Here is a 17,027-nt window from a genome sequence, read left to right as displayed (position 1 = left end):
AATTTAATACCAAACAGAATATATATATATTGTTTTCAGTGGCCGATCCGGGAGGGGGGATTCCGGGACCCCCTTTTATTTACGATCAGTGCTTAATTTGAATGGGGACATATAGTTAAAATCCCCCTTTATCCTGGGTTGGAACACCCCCACCCCCTTTTTAATAATGGCTGGATCCGCCCCTGGTTTTTTAGACAATTCTTTATTTCTGCTAGACTTTTATTTTCAAACAAATCTACTAGTAGTTAGAAATAGATTTGCAGCCCCTTTCTCCAGAGAATAATAAAATATATGTAAGGACAATCAAGTTTTCAGGTAAGGCCTTGGTGTCTTCGATGACGTCCGCACTCAGTATTTGGAAAAGATCCTACAAAATATAAAAAAGTTAATAAATAAAAAAAATTATAACAAAACAAGCTGATAAGGCAATTAAGTATGATTTTTCTATGTACAAAGTCGCGACTCGGGAATTATTGAAATTAAAAATTTAATTATTAAAACGATAAGGTTATTTAGACAATATTTACATGTGCCGATGTGGACAGATTTATTAATTTAAGACTGCAAGAAAAGGGAGGTAACGGTTTACTTACTTTACGTAGTTAAAAACATTAAAATATATATTAAAATGATAAAGTATATGTCGATTATTAAATGACATAAAAGGCGAACCATGAATGCACTGTTTTAATATTCTAAATATAGAAATGACGGTTAAATTTGGATTACGAATATTGTTAACCTTCACAGAATACTTTTTTTAATACTTTTTTTGTTTAAAACTACTGGGTTATCATTATCTTTTCTGTCCACAACACAACGGTACCGGCCTATGCAGTGCCGACGTACGACCAATGTTTGTCAGAGCATCAGACCTTGACCTAGTTTGACCAAGCACCTCTGTTTACTTGATGAAGAACGGCCGGTAAGTAATTACACGATATTATTCTATATTTCATGAGTTAAAAAATATAAAATATATCTTTAGAAAGGATCTGGTATAAAAATAATCAGATCATCAGGCAAAGGGACGTCAGAAATTGGAAAAACATATTGCCCGCATGGTTTCTGACTTTTTCAAAACTTCTGTCAGCGGCTGCCATTGTTACTCATAATGAGGTAACGAAATTGTTAAAATTGTGAAATATTACGCACTGACGACTTAATTCAACACAGTAAGATGGTAATTTTTATCATTATATGACCATTTACTCGGATCTTTAGAGTAATTTTCTGTGAAAATTTTGTGTATTTTGAATATCCAAAAGGACACGTGTAAACACAACCCTGAAATGCCGAGTACAACATTAGCCCGTGTTGTTAAAATTTAAGGTGTCAGGAATTTCAGAGGATGCAGACAAGTTGACAAAGTCGATAGAGAAGTAAATAGTTTAGTAAACTTTTTGCAAATTTTCGAAATTAATGAGAACATTGTTTTTTCTTTTGCTTGTTTTGGTATTTTCGACATGAGAGTGCGCAAAGCTTCGAACATTTTCTGCGCATCAGTAGAATTTTTAAAGGCATGTGACTCTTACTAATAAATAATTTAATTTCGCCCATATTTAATTATAAAACGTGCTTTTTTTCTGAAAAAAAAACGGTTGATATGTATTTGGCATTTGTTGAAATTTAGTAACTGTTTGGATCAGCTGTTTGTAAATCAAAGTTGACACCTGTGATAAATTTGAAATGTGATTGGTTGTTCATATAATTTGGGGCATGTGGAAGGGTTAAAAAAAAAGAAAAGGGTTGTAAAAAATGACATTCCATGATTTTTTAAGTGTTTGTAATTGTTGGCCCTTTATTTCAAGCTATGTACATTTGTAAATCAATGGCCGCTATCACAATGTTTCCTAGTTAAACAATAATGATTTGATAGGGAATAGGTCTTTTTGTTCAAAAAATTTAGTTTTTATTTTTTTCTATGAATTCCAATGAGATTAAATAAAAACATGTAGGTAAGAATAGATGAAAACAAGTAGGAAATGTGTCCACAAAAATATCTTTCATCATTACCTAAATTTACCATTTTGTTTATCAAACCTTGCACTCTATTTTCCTGAGTGGTTGAAATCAATAAAATTTTGTTAACTTTCAACAAAATCTCTAACTTTTGCGTACTTGGGGTGTAAATGTCAAAGCCTTATTAGAAAATATATAATGACATTAATCTATTTCACTTGCTTACAAAAAATTGTTTTTGCATAAACTTGAGCAATTTTCATCTTTAAATTCTATTAAAAAATTTATTTAACATTGGGCTAAATAAGGCTTATGTGAGCCAAAATTTGTTCCTGTGAAAAAAGTTCCAGTGGAACTAATATCACAGGAAATATGTTCTGGGAGAACTTTTTTCACAGATTATTTCTATATAATTTGTTCCATTTCTATAAAAAAAAGTTCCACACTTTACCTGGTGAAATAAGTACCGGGTTGGTGAAATTTGTTCCTTACCTGGTGAAATAAGTTCCGGGTTAATGAGATTTGTCCCTTATCTGGTGAAATAAGTTCTGGGTTTGTGAGATTTGTTCCTAACCTGGTGAAATAAGTTCCTTGTCTGTGAAATATGTTCCACTGGTTAAACAAGTTATCTTATATACTGAGCATTTGTCATCAGTGAGTTTAAAGTTATCATTCAAGTGCATTATAAAAATAAGTATTATATCAATAATAAAAAAAGTAAAAAGTGTAAATCATCCAATTCGGATCCTGTGGAGTATAGCAAATGTTTAATTATATACCCTGTAAAAAATATCAAAATGACACTTTTCAGCCAGAAAAGAGAAGAATAGGAAAAATCAATCATTCAGAAAAAAAAGTATAGTTAAAGATGAACATATGTACTTATTTGAAAAGGACAAAGTGACTGATCAGTTATATCAAAAGACATGTAGAAACAAAAGACACACTCTTTTGAAACTGTGCTATGACCTAAGTACTTGTATGACTAGAACATGCGGCCATGACAGTTAACAAAAACCAAGGAGGAATACCACATAAAACATAAATACAAATTATGATACATTACCATCACTTTTATTTCTTATCTTCATCCTTTAGTTACAGTCATGCCTTCAATTGCAAATGTATTCCAGTACAGCACTCAGCTTGCATTATAATTTAAATGTAACAAGAAAATATTTCGCTTACAATTTGTTGCAAAGGTACTTATTTTCTGTGAAAATAGGTTTGAGCGGAACTTATTCATTGATTTTTATGAAATATGTACACGTTCGTTTAAAACAAATATCACAGGAACTTATTTAACTTTTTAAAACTCTTAATATTAATTGGAACAAAATTCATGGAGCTATGATTTTTGTTCTGGAACTTATTTCACATTTGGTCATAAAATTAGTTACCGGAACAAATTTTACAGTGCTGGAACATATTTTCTGTGATATAAAGTCCGGTGGAACATATTTCCTATGAAATTTATTCCGGCGGAACAAATGTCACGCCGGAACAAATTTTTTGTTACATTTACATCAAATGCTTCTTTCATCCTTAGGAAAGAAAAGGGGATGGGGTGTAAAATACTTTTATTTAGGGTCACTTTAAGTGCCCATTCAGAATTATCAGAAACACACAATAAATGGATTCTTTTATTCTTTTTAAGATGGATGAAAGAATTTTGAATGGTGTTTGTAATGGTTTTTTTTTTTTTTAGAATTTAACAGTACCATGAACAACAAAACATCTTGAATTAAACTGAAAGAGTTGTTAAAAAAGTCAATTGACTGAAAAACAGATCCAGTGTTGGATGTTGGTGTGGTCTGTTGCACTGTCTAATAGTTTTGTTAATTCATGTTATCTTTTAAATGTATTTATCTAAGACTCTACAAATCAAAATAAGTTTTAATGCAAGAGATAATTAACTGGATTTTCGAAGTAAAAATCGGTTATTGATTTGGGGATGTACGGCCAAACAGTGTCCATTCATTTACATGAAAACGCTTTGAAGACATTTTTTCAAATTTAGATATGTTGTTTCCTGTGACTAAATGAAGGTCAAGTTTAATTTTCATGATTTTAGCTTTTCTCTTTGTTCAGTTATAGCCCTTTACCAAGAATTCAATTTTTGAAGAATTAATCCATTTCTGTACAAAGGGAAATAACTCATTGTTTAAAAAATTTTTAAAAGACATTGTATTAATGATAAATGACATTTTGGATTTTTTTTCTTTTCTTTGGTTAATTGTTTGAAGAATTTTGTGGTAGGTTTGTTTGTTATGCTGTATAAACTAATTTTCTGAATGCTATATATATAATTTTTTTTTTATGAAGTGAACTCCTTTAATTAGATAATAATATATTTTTATTAAAGGATATATTTCATTACATTACATTGTGTAGATAAAGTTGATAGATAAGTTGCAGATCTATATTAGTTTGTGACAAATGATAGAAAAAATATTTGGAACTATTAATTATATTTGATTATAATTTGAAAATGGATATACATTGTGTTACATCATATCTAATTTTAGAGAACTATTTTTAGTGAAATCATATCTAATGTTAGAGTACTATGTTAAACCATATTTCTGTTCAAAGGGAAATAACTCAAACTTATTCCATGAACCAGTAATGATTACATCGAAATTTCTTTATAACTTTTTATTTTAAGTCGTGTGTTATGAAGGTAGATGTCACAGTTGTTATGGGTATTTTATTTTTGTTGTGTGTGTGTTAATGTAATTTTTACATGATCCTGTTTGGGGTTCAGATTTGCAAATATCATTTTCATTATAATTAGATAATAATCTATTATAAATATTCAATCACAATCCAAATTCAGAGCTGTTTTAAGCTTAAATGTTGTGTCCATACTTGCTCAACTGTTCAGGGTTCGACCTCTGCAGGAAAATCCGGTTTGCTGTCACTCGACAGCCTCTTGTTTTCTTTTTCACTAGCTTAAATTTAACTTGAGCAAGTTGATATTAGTCAACTCTCAGTCATAGCTGCTGTAACATTAACTGACATACATGTACAAGTAAAAAAATGTCAAAAATCTTATCAATGCAAAGGCCAATTTTGAAGTCAAGCACCCAGATAAGATTGCACAAATATTGGTCTCAAAGAACTCATTAATGGGTAAAAAAGATAAACATGATCAAATCAACCTTAAAACTGTAAAAGAATCTGAACCATTCAAAACTAACATAAAAAAATTTATTGACCTTTACAAGGTGAACGTTGTCAAACATTGGGTCATTTCAAAGGTTATTGTCATCAATTTAAATATCAAGAACCCAGATGAGAGTACAAGTAATAGCTCATATATAACTGAACCTCTGTGTCTGTATAAAATAAAAACATAAACTTTGACTTTAAAGAAAAACTGTTCAAAGAGGTAAATTAATAACAGTTTTGACCTTTAAAACTGAAAAATCAATGTTCTACTGAGTTATATTCCACCTCACTGATTTCTGATACTCAGTTCAGTAACTGTGAACTATTGTAAAAGATTGTGATTGCATAGATTTAAGTTCAATTTCGCAACTTAAAAATACCCAACTCTGTTGGAGATAAACTAGCTAAAAATGGACAACGGCCTGACCAAATCAAGTTGATTTCATCACATAAACATATTTTGCATGCAAAAGTCAAAATAGAAAGAGACTTGCTTAAGTCTGAGCTCTGACTGTATTGAGTAATTTTATTTTTAGATAATAGAAGAAAGTTCAATTAATTATGGATGCCGATCCTGATTTGGACAAGAAAGATGTACGTCGTCCAATGAATGCCTTCTTGATTTTCTGTAAACGACATAGAAGTATTGTAAGGGAGCGAAATCCTCACCTTGACAACCGAAGTGTGACTCGTATCTTAGGAGATCTATGGGCCAACATTGGTGATGAGGAAAAAAACAAGTATACTGACCTTGCAAAGCAGGTGAATTTATTAAACACAAATATTGAAAAATGATATAAAAAAATATAACTGGAAAGTTATAAAATTGAGATAGGAAATGGGGAATGTGTCAAAGAGACAACAACCCGACCGGAGAGCAGAAAACATCCGAAGGCCACAAATGGGTCTTCAACACAGCGAGAAAATCCCACACCCGGAGGCAGGCTTCAGCTGGCCCCTAAACAAAATTGTGTACTAGTTCAGTGAAAATGGACGTCATACTAAACTCCAAAACATATAAATGATAATATTTATTTTATATCATTTATATGTGCACTTATGTTCAATTTTAAGAATTTTCATAACATCAAGAGATAAATCTAATTTCTGTTTTGGATGAAACACTTATATATTCACTATTCATTGACCTGTTGAGGACATATAAAGATACTGTGTATAACATGATGCTAAAGAGAAGAAGCATTTGTTTTCTGTTGTTTTTCATAAGTTATTTCTTGGCACATGTATACATTGTATATCGCAATTATTGTTCACAAAAGTATGAGCATGCATATTGAGGAAATACATTATGGGAAAATACAACACAAATGACAAGTATTTAAAACTACAATATTTCTTAATTAGAATGTCAGTATTTCAATCTTAATATAGAATGAAATATTTAGTGGTATAGTCTAAGGGTTGAGACATTTTAGAATTGATAATGTTATTATGTTCAATTTAAATCTGTTCACAGTATAAAGATGCCTTCATGAAGGCTAATCCTGACTACAAGTGGCATAATCCAGAGAGAATGACTCAGTTACCAACTACCAAACCATCAAATAAACCAACCAATGAGAGAGTACCTTCTGTCAGTACATTTGTTCCAGATGATGGCCCTATTGTACCGGGAAAACTAGCTGGTAACTTTATAGAATAAGGCTATCTCAAATTTGTTAAAATATACCAGAAAACTCTGTTACTTCTTTCAGAAGTGTCATATTTTTCATGTTCTCATTAAGATTCATTTTATCTAATTTAAGACTTGAACATTAAAACAAATTAAACTTTTTATTTGAATATGCTTTAAAATACTAGAGAATGTGTTTATGATGATTTTTAGTAGTGTTCTTGTATAAATGCATTAATTTTTATACGACCGCAAAAATTTTGCGGTCGTATATTGGTATCACGTCGTCGTCGTCGTCAGAAGACACATTGGTTTCCGGACAATAACTTTTGTTTAAGTGTATGAATTACTATGAAATTTTACCATAAGGTTTATGACCACAAAAGGAAGGTTGGGATTGATTTTGGGGGTTATGGTCCTAACAGTTCTGGAATTAGGGGCCAAAATGGGGCCCAAATAAGCATTTTCTAGTTTCCAGACAATAACTTGTGAAATGGTGTATGGATCTCTCTGAAATTGTACCACAAGTTACCATATTACAAAGGGATGGTAAGAATTTGCTTTGGGGGGGGGGGGGGGGGGTTATGGCTCAAACTATAATAAGGGGCAAAAAAGGGGGAAAACAAGGGTTCCCTGGTTAATGAATAATTACTTAAGTACAAAACATAATGTTAAAGCAGTGTAAGGGAGGTAATTCAAACACATATTGTCAAATTACCTTCCTTACACTGCTTGTAAATTGTCTTTAAGTGATTATCTGTCAATTTATTTTTAGAAATTACTATTTTAAAAATGTTTGATAAAGGTAATTTAATTATAGCCATGATTATGTATGTGAAGGAATTTTATTTACTATTTAATGTTGCTGATGGAGGCTTTTTAATTTTAGGCATGATTTTGATGTCATTTTCTATTTTAAAAATTATTTAATTTTAGCCATGATAAAGTATGTGAAGGAATTTTATTTTAAGATTTTACTATTTAATGTTGCTGATGAAAGTGTTTTAATTTGAGGCATGATTATGATTTCATTTTCTATTTTAATACTTTTATCATGTATTTAAATGGGTTTTTATGGTTGCAAAGTTCTAGCTGTCAATTTATTTTTAGAAGTTACTTTTAAATGCTGATGAAGGAATTTTATTTTTATACGATCGCAAAAAATTTGCGGTCGTATATTAGTATGACGTTGGCGTCGTCGTTGTCGTTGTCGTCATCGTCGTCCGAAGACACATTAGTTTTCGCACTATAACTTTAGTTTAAGTGAATGGATCTCTATGAAATTATACCATAAGGTTCAATACCACAAAAGGAACGTTTGGATTGATTTTGGGGGTTATGGTACCAACAGTTAAGGAATAAGGGGCCAAAAAGGGGCCAAAAATAAGCATTTTTGTAACTTCCAGACAATAACTTGTGTGTAAGTGTATGGATCTCTCTGACATTGTACCACAAGGTTCCATATCACAAAGGGAAGACTGGAATTGATTTTGGGGGTAATTGTCCGAAACGTTTAGGAATTGGGGGCCAAAAAGGGGCCAAAAATAAGCATTTTTCTAGTTTCCAGACAATAACTTGTGTTCAAGTGTATGGATCTCTCTGAAATTGTACTGCAAGGTACCATACCACAAAGGGAAGGCTGGGATTGATGATGGGGGTAATTGCCTCAATATTTTAGGAATTAGGGGCCAAAAAGGGGCAAAAAACAAGCATTTTTCTAGTTTCAGGACAATAACTAGTGTGTAAGTGTATGGATCTTTCTGAAATTGTACTACAAGGTTCCATATCACAAAGGGAAAGCTGGGTTTGAGTTTGGGGGTAATTGCCCTAAACGTTTAGGAATTTGGGGCCAAAAAGGGGACAAAAAAACAAATTTTTCTAGTTTCCAGACAATAACTTGTGTTCAAGTGTATGGATCTCTCTGAAATTGTACTGCAAGGTACCATACCACAAAGGGAAGGCTGGGATTGAGTTTAGGGGTGATGAATCATAAGGGGGTTCAAAAAATTGGGGGGGGGGATTTTTTTTTCCTTTTTTTTCTTTTTTTCCTTTTTTTTTCTTTTAAAATTTTCCATTTTAAGTTGGTTATTTCTGATTTATATTTAAAAGCAAATAATAAAGATATGGTAGGAGATACACACCAAACAGGATGTGTAAATTATTATATAATAAGTATTGTGCAATAGCAAGAAATTTTCAATTGCACAGTATTTCACAATAGCAAGAAATCTTCAGTTGCACAGTATTGCGCAATAGCAAGAAATCTTCAATTGCACAGTATTGCGCAATAGCAAGAAATATCCAATAGCGCAATATTGCGCAATAGCAAGAAATTGTCAATTGTACAGTATTGCGCAATAGCAAGAAATATTCAATTGCACAGTATTGTGCAAAAGAAGATACTTCGTATAAATTGCTTATTTCTTGACCAATTTCAATGGGGTTTTATTCTTGAATTCTTGGGGTTCTTTAATATGCTGAATCTAACCGTGTATTAAGTTTTTGGATTTTGGGCCCCGTTTTTAAATTGGTCCAAAGGGTCCAAAATTAAACTTTGTTTGATTTCATTAAAAATTGAATTATTGGGGTTCATTGATATGCCGAATCTAACCACCGTGTATTTAGATTCTTAATTTTTGGTTCCGTTTTCAAATTGGTCTACATTAAGGTCCAAAGGGTCCAAAATTAAACTTAGTTTGATTTTAACAAAAATTGAATTCTTAGGGTTCTTTGATATGCTGAATCTAAACATGTATTTAGATTTTCGATTATGGGCTCAGTTTTCAAGTTGGTCCAAATCGGGGTCCAAAAATAAACTTTGTTTGTTTTCAACAAAAATTGAATATATGGGGTTCTTTGATATGCTGAATCTAACCATGTATTTAGATTTTTGATTTTTGGGCCCCGTTATCAACTTTGTTCACATTGAGGTCAAAAGGGTCCAAAATTAAACTTTATTTGATTTCATCAAAAATTGAATTCTTGGGGTTCTTTGATATGCTGAATCTAACCATGTATTTAGATTTTGGATATTGGACCATAATAGGTGAATGTCCAATTTAAAATTTTAAAGTTCTTAGACCACATTCATTCTGTGTCTGAAACCTATGCTGTGTCAAATATTTAATCACAATCCAAATTCAGAGTTGTATCAAGCTTGAATGTTGTGTCCATACTTGCCCCAACTGTTCTGGGTTCGACCTCTGCGGTCGTATCAAACTGCGCCTGGAGCATTTTATAAGTTATTACTATTAAAAGTTGCTGATGAAGGTTTTTTAATTTTAGCCATGACTATGATGTCATTTTCTATTTTAATACTTTTATGATGTATTTAAATGGGCTTTTATGGTTAAAAAAAAAGTATTTTTCTAGTTTCCAGACAGTTACTTGTGATTAAGTGTATGGATCTCTCTAAAATTGTACTACAAGGTTCCATACTACAAAGGAAAGACTGCAATTGAGTTTGATGTTAATGCTAAAAGGGGGATTCAAAAAGTTTGGGGGGAATTGGGGTTTCCAATTTTTTATACGCCCTTTTACGGGATGTATTATGGTATACCGTTGACCGTCTGTCCGTCCGTCCGTCACCATCTGTTGTCAACATGTCGGACATTAACTCAAAAAAGCTTTAACCAATATGCATGAAACTTTGGTGAATTGTTTATATCTATTGACCTGAGCTCCCTTTTGTTTTTTATAAATTTCCGAGTTTTGGGGTTTTATTCATTAAAAAAGGGGGTTTTCCAGTTTTCCGACAATAACTCAAGAATGCTTTCACCAACTTGTAAGAAATTTTGGTGAATTGTTTATATCTATTGACATGAGCTCCATTTGGGATTTTTATATAGTTTAGATTTAACGTTTCCGAGTTACAGGGTTTTATTCATATAAAAAGGGGGGTTTTCAGGTTTTCGGACAATAACTAAAAAATGCTTTCAGCAGTTCTCATGAAACTTTGATGAATTGTTTATATCTGTTAATGTAAGCTCCCTTTAGAATTTTATAAATTTTAGATTTTACATTTTTGAGTTATGGGGTTTTATTCATTAAAAAAGGGGCTATTTTCCAGTTTTTGGACAATAACTCAAACATGCTTTCAGCAGTTCTCATGAAACTTTGGTGAACTATTTATAGCTATTGATGTAATCTCCCTATTGATTTTCATAAATTTCAAATATGACATTGAAAAGAAATTGAACTTTATTTGTTTATAGTCTGACAACAGATTTACTAAGTATTGCGCAACAGCACAGTGTATTGCACAACAGCAAGAAATCTTTAATTGAATATAAATTCAATTCATATAACCAATTTCAAATTCTTTGACTACATTTATTCAGAAACCTATGATATGTCAAATATTTAATTACAATCCGAATTCAGACCTGTATCAAGCTTGAATATTGTTTCCATTTTTGCCCCAACTGTTGAGGGTTGGACCTCTGCGGGCGTATCTAGCTGCGCTAAGCGAAGCAGTTTATTTTTTAAAGGGTTCATATTTTTTTTTTTAATTTTTAAATTTTAAAAATTTTAAAAAGTTTTAAGAAGAAATCTTCAATTGCACAGTATTGCGCATTAGATTTGTAAGATCTTTGACCACATTTATTTTGTGTCAGAAACCTATATTATGTCAAAAATTTGATCACAATCCAAGTTCAGATAGTATCAAGCTTGAATATTGTGTCCAAATTTGCCCCAACTGTTCAGGGTTCGACCACTGCGGTCATATCAGGCTGCGCTCAGTGAAGCATTTTATTGTATTATGATAAACTTCTTGTTCTTACAGATCCATCAAACATGGGAGGATTAAGTATGTTAATGGAAGGCATCCAAGTGAAAAGTAACCAATTTACTGCATCCAGGAAGGCTGAGCAAAATACTAAACCAGTCATCTTGCCTTTATTGACAGCCACATCTCCCTTCCACTCATGGCCCTCTCACCAGGTAATTAAAGTATGAAATGCTTCGATGAAAAATAAAGTTTCAAGATGAAACAAAAATTGTTTGACCTCAAGAAGATTTGTATTCAAGCATATCTAAGTTAGTCTCACTATGTGCCATTAGGAGAAAGTCATGTGGCTAACTTTTATGGCTTTATCTAGAGTCAGCTTTAGAGGTAAACCTTTGTAAAGTTTTATGTTTTAACTTCATATCTCAGTCAGTATATATAGTAGGATTAGGTAAACTAGAGGAAGACAGCATCCAGACAAAAATAGGAAACTGTGAACTACATTTTCTCCTTCATTGACAAGTTATGTATTATCCATATTTATACATAATCTGCACTGTCACCCTTTTTATACGACCGCAAAAAATTTTGCAGTTGTATATTGGTATCACGTTGTTGTCGTCGTCGTAGTCCGAAGACATTTGGTTTCCAGACAATAACTGTAGTATTAGTGAATAGAAATCTATGAAATTTAAATATAAGGTTAATATCCACAAAAGGAAGGTTGGAATTGATTTTGGGGGTTATGGTCCCAACAGTTTAAGAATTAGGGCCCGAAAAGGGGCCCAAATAAGCATTTTTCTAGTTTCATTACAATAACTTTTGGAACAGTGTATGGATCTCTCTGAAATTATACCACAAAGGGATGGTTAGGATTGGCTTTGAGGGGTTATGGCTCAAACCGTTTAGGAATTAGGGGCAAAAAAGTGAGAAAAAAACAAGGGTGTCCTGGTTAATGGACAATTACTTAAGTACAAATTACAGTGTAAGGGAGGTAATCCAAGCACAACTTTGAATTACCTCCCTTACACTGCTTTTAAATTATGTATAAAGAATTTTTGTATTGTCTTGAGGTGATTACCTCTATATTCGTTTTTAGAAGTTACTATTTTAATAATTTTAAAAATGCTGATTAAGGTAAATTAATTTTAGCTATGATTATGTATGTCATTTTCTATTTTCAGACTTTTATGATGTATTTAAATGGCTTATTATGGTTGCAAACTCAATTGAAATTTGAATTGAAATTATGACCATGACTGAGGGAAAGAATTTTTTTTTGGAAAAAAAAGGGGGGGGGGGGGTTAAAAAATTGGGGGGTGGGGGGATGGGGAGGGGGACAATATTTTATCCTCAAGATTTCAGTAATCAAAAAGAAAATCCTTTTTTTTAAAAAGGGGGGAGGGGCAATTTGCAACAGCATAGTGTATTGCACAAAAGCAAAATATTAAATATAAATTCAAATCATATAACCAATTCTAAGTTCTTTAACTACAGTTATTCTGTGTCAGAAACCTATTATGTGTTATATATTGAATTACAATCCAAATTCTGACCTGTATCAAGCGCGAATATTGTGTCCCATTTTTGCCCCAACTGTTCATGGTTGGACCTCTGCGGTCGTATCCAGCTGCACTCGGCAAAGCAATTTATTGGAATTGGAATTGGAGGGAAAAACTTTACTCTTGTTTGAAAACATCAAGTAAAATTTTGGTAATTTTAAGTTGTGAATGGTTGTTTGCAGTATTTTTATCATGTTTATGGAAAACCTTGGTTTCCTTCACCAAGAAGAAGTTAAAAATGTTTGTAAAGTATTCTAGAACAGTACACAAGCATTATAATAAGCCTAAATCACAAACAAACATAAAAATAAGAAAACTGGTGTTTGTCATTAAATGGATATGTGAATCCCAAACAAATTCAGTGGGAGTGTGGAAAAATCCTGTATTTTTAAAACAGATATAACAAAAGAATACAACTTTGAAATTAAAAGTGCAGTCCTTTAGTAAAATATTGATCAATTTATTCATCACTTAAGTGTTTGAAGGATCTTGAGCTGGAACAAAACAATGGTAGCTGTCTGAAACATCATATCTGAATGAATCACAGGTTACTTAGTGTAGTTTATTGTCCCCTGTGCAACATGTTGCGGGGACATAGAAATACTGGGCATCTGTCCAGTCTTGTTAGCGCTCTCACATGTACAATTCTTGCCAGATTTTTATGAAACTTATATCATAGGTTTATATCAGCAATGTCTTGGACGAGTTCGAAAATTAATGCCAATCAATTATATTTAAAAGAGTTATGCCCCTTGGAAACATTAATTTTATGGAAAATTGCATCGTTAGGGCTCTCATTTGTTCAATTCTTGCCAGATTTTGATGAAACTTATATGGTAGGTTTATGTCAGCAATGTCGTGGATTAGTTTGAAAATCAGTCTCGATCAATTAGCGGAAGGGGCATTAAGTTTTATCCTTGTCCGTCTGTACATACGTACATCTCAAAATTGATTTCCATTCATTAACTTTAGTTTGCCTCAACCAAATGTTATATGAAACTTATACACAATGCTTATTACCACAAAACACAGATCAAGTTTGAATTTTGGTGGTGTCATTTTTACTGTTCTAGAGTTATGCCGGTTTAGAAATGGAAAAATTGCTGAATTTTTTGTTTCCGTTCTCTAACTTAAGTTTGCTTCAACCAGATGTTATGAAACTTATATACAATACTTGTTACCACAAAACTCAGATCAAGTACAGGGGCCTCTGTGGCCAAGTGGTCTAGTAGTTCTACTACTGTAATCACTAGCCAGTCAACACTGAGGTTGTGAGTTCAAACCCCACTTGTGTGAGTGCACTCGACTCCAATCTTAATTGACTAGGATTGTTAGTTTTCCTATCGAAGGTCATGGTTTTCTTCGGGCACTCCGGCTTCCTCCACCAATAAAAATTGGCCGCCACGAAATAGCCCAAATGTGGCGCTTAAAAGTGGCGTTAAAACACCAACAATCAGATCAAGTTCAGATTTGGGTAGTGTCACTTTTACCGATCTTCAGTTATGTACCTTTATAACTTTATATGATATGCAAGCGGGGCATCATCTGTGTCCCATGGACACATTCCCCATTTTTATTGGTGAAAATAGATTTTTACGCAAAGGTATAATTTGTTTATAAGGAATTGTATCTTCAGTATAAACATTTTGGATCATTGTTAAACCAATTGATATATTTTGAAAGTAGTTTTATTTTGTTACTCCTTATAATATACTTAATAGATGATGTGGCTTACTATTTATTTTATCTTATTTTTCGCTTGTTATACCCTATGAAATCAACCCTGTCTGGCAATTTGAATTTTGGAGTAAAACAAAAATCCAGATCATACATGCCCAAATACAGTAGTATACTACAAATGTTAACAATAGAAGAAATTTGAAGAAAAAATAAATCTTTTGACCTATTGTTTTTTTTGACAAATATTCACTCGGCATAATTTGATTCATTTAAAATGTTTTATATATGTTTATTTTAGGATTTTGCTCTTGAAGAGGAAAGGAAGTTGGTGATTGATGAAGTTAATATAACACCAGAAGAAAAAAGTAAGATCACACAGAAACTACAAATTTATAGGATTTTAGATATTTTATGCTTATTTAATGCTTCTTGAAAAAAAAAGCTAAAACAAGGTAAAAGGTGTCCTATCAGTGTAATGTTGAAAAGTTACATGTAGTGACAAAAATGCAGAGTACATTTATACCTCACCTGACCCACAGGGTCATGTGAACTATTCTTATCACTTTGGCATCCAGCTCTTTAATTATCATTTCTACTATTTTTTTTGTTGCTAATTATGCAAAAACTGTAATAGATAAAGAAAAAAAACAAAAAGTACAAATGATGAACAAAGATCATCAAATAATACCCTTTTTATATGTTGGGCAAAAAGTAAAGAAAAAAAAGAAAAACTGTTAACAGGAAAAATTATCAGCAAGACAAGATTTGCAAATCAGTAAACAAAGTCAGAATTGTAAGTCCACTTTTTGTCTCGCCTTGAAGGATTTAAAAAGCGAGACATAGGTATGCTGTTTCTGGTGGCTACGGGGGCAGTGGCGGCGTCAACAATGTATTACTTTGTGATTAGGTCTAGTTCATGGTGAACCACTAGTGGTAGGTCAATGATATTTGGTATGCAGTTGTATTAGCATTGGCACATCTCATTACCATGTAGATTATTTAGCCCCGACCCCTCAGTCAAGGTCTATTGACTTTGAAACTTTTCATAGTTTAAATGTATTAGTTTGTGATTAGATCAGTTTAAGATGAACCGCTAATGTTAAGTCAATGATATTTGGTATGCAAATTTATTGGCCTTTGCAAGTATCGTTTCCATGGAGATGATATAGCCCCACCCCTGATCATGGTTCATTGACTTTGAAACTTTTACATAGTTTATAAGTTAATGTTTGTGTTTAATTTTGTTTAAAGGGAACGACTTATAATAAGTCAATGGTATTTGGTATGCAGTTGTATTAGCATTGGCACATCTCATTCCATGGAGATTGTTTAGCCATGTACCTACAGTCATGATTCATTGACTTTGAATATTTGCATAACTTACATGTTAAGTATTGCTATTTTAATTTCAACATTTGCATTATCAAAATTACAAAAAGGCTAGACATATCTCTGTGATAACAGTTTATTATAGAAGTTATTGCCTTTTATTGTTCAGTGGTTGTCGTATGTTGTTGTGGTTGATAAGTGTTTCTCGTTTCTCGTTTTTTATACGACCGCAAAAAAATTTTTGTGGTCGTATATTGGTATGACGTTGGCGTCGTCGTCGTCGTCGTAGTCGTCGTCGTCGTCGTCGTCCGGCGTCGTCGTCCGAATACACATTAGTTTTCGCACTCTAACTTTAGTTTAAGTGAATGGATCTCAATGAAATTTTACCATAAGGTTCAATACCACAAAAGGAAGGTGGGGATTGATTTTGGGGGTTATGGTACTAACAGTTAAGGAATTAGGGGCCAAAAAGGGGCCAAAAATAAGCATTTTTGTAACTTCCAGACATAACTTGTGTGTAAGTATATGGATCTCTCTGACATTGTACCACAAGGTTCCATATCACAAAGGGAATGCTGGGATTCATTTTGGGGGTAATTGCCTCCAAATTTTAGGAATTAGGGGCCAAAAAGGGGCAAAAAACAAGCATTTTTCTAGTTTCATGACAATAACTTGTGTGTTAGTGTATGGATCTCTCTGACATTGTATCACAAGATTTCATATCACAAAGGGAATACTGGGATTGATTTTTGGGGGTAATTTCCTCCAAATTTGGGGAATTAGGGGCCAAAAAGGGGCAAAAAACAAGCATTTTTCTAGTTTCAGGACAATAACTTGTGTGTTAGTGTATGGATCTTTATGAAATTGTACTGCAAGGTTCCATATCACAAAGGGATAGCTGGGTTGGAGTTTGGGGGTAATTGCCCTAAATGTTTAGGAATTAGGGGCCAAAAAGGGA

General features: G+C 32.5%; 1 protein-coding gene across 3 annotated transcripts in view; it reads left to right on the top strand.

The window, feature by feature from the left end:
- The first annotated feature begins 770 nt into the window (after positions 1-770).
- The window catches only part of LOC127701552 (uncharacterized), a 30,045-nt gene continuing 13,788 nt past the window's right edge, over positions 771-17,027 (top strand). For 2 of the 3 annotated variants that reach the window (XR_007982099.1, XM_052205478.1), the window contains exons 1-5: positions 771-925; positions 5,673-5,898; positions 6,614-6,782; positions 11,556-11,713; positions 15,039-15,105. Coding sequence is in view for 2 of the 3 variants with exons in the window: in XM_052205478.1 (XP_052061438.1) it covers positions 5,698-5,898; positions 6,614-6,782; positions 11,556-11,713; positions 15,039-15,105 (595 nt within the window). In the remaining variant the exon portion in view is untranslated. Of the gene's footprint in view, positions 926-3,670; positions 3,775-5,672; positions 5,899-6,613; positions 6,783-11,555; positions 11,714-15,038; positions 15,106-17,027 lie in introns of all 3 variants that reach the window. The other variant, XM_052205480.1, reaches the window with a different exon arrangement.

Source organism: Mytilus californianus, unplaced genomic scaffold, assembly GCF_021869535.1.
Source record: "Mytilus californianus isolate M0D057914Y unplaced genomic scaffold, xbMytCali1.0.p SCAF_5, whole genome shotgun sequence".
Taxonomy (NCBI): Eukaryota; Metazoa; Mollusca; class Bivalvia; order Mytilida; family Mytilidae; genus Mytilus; species Mytilus californianus.
The sequence above is the reverse complement of the archived record's forward strand: the minus strand, read 5'-3'. Positions and strand labels throughout refer to the sequence as shown.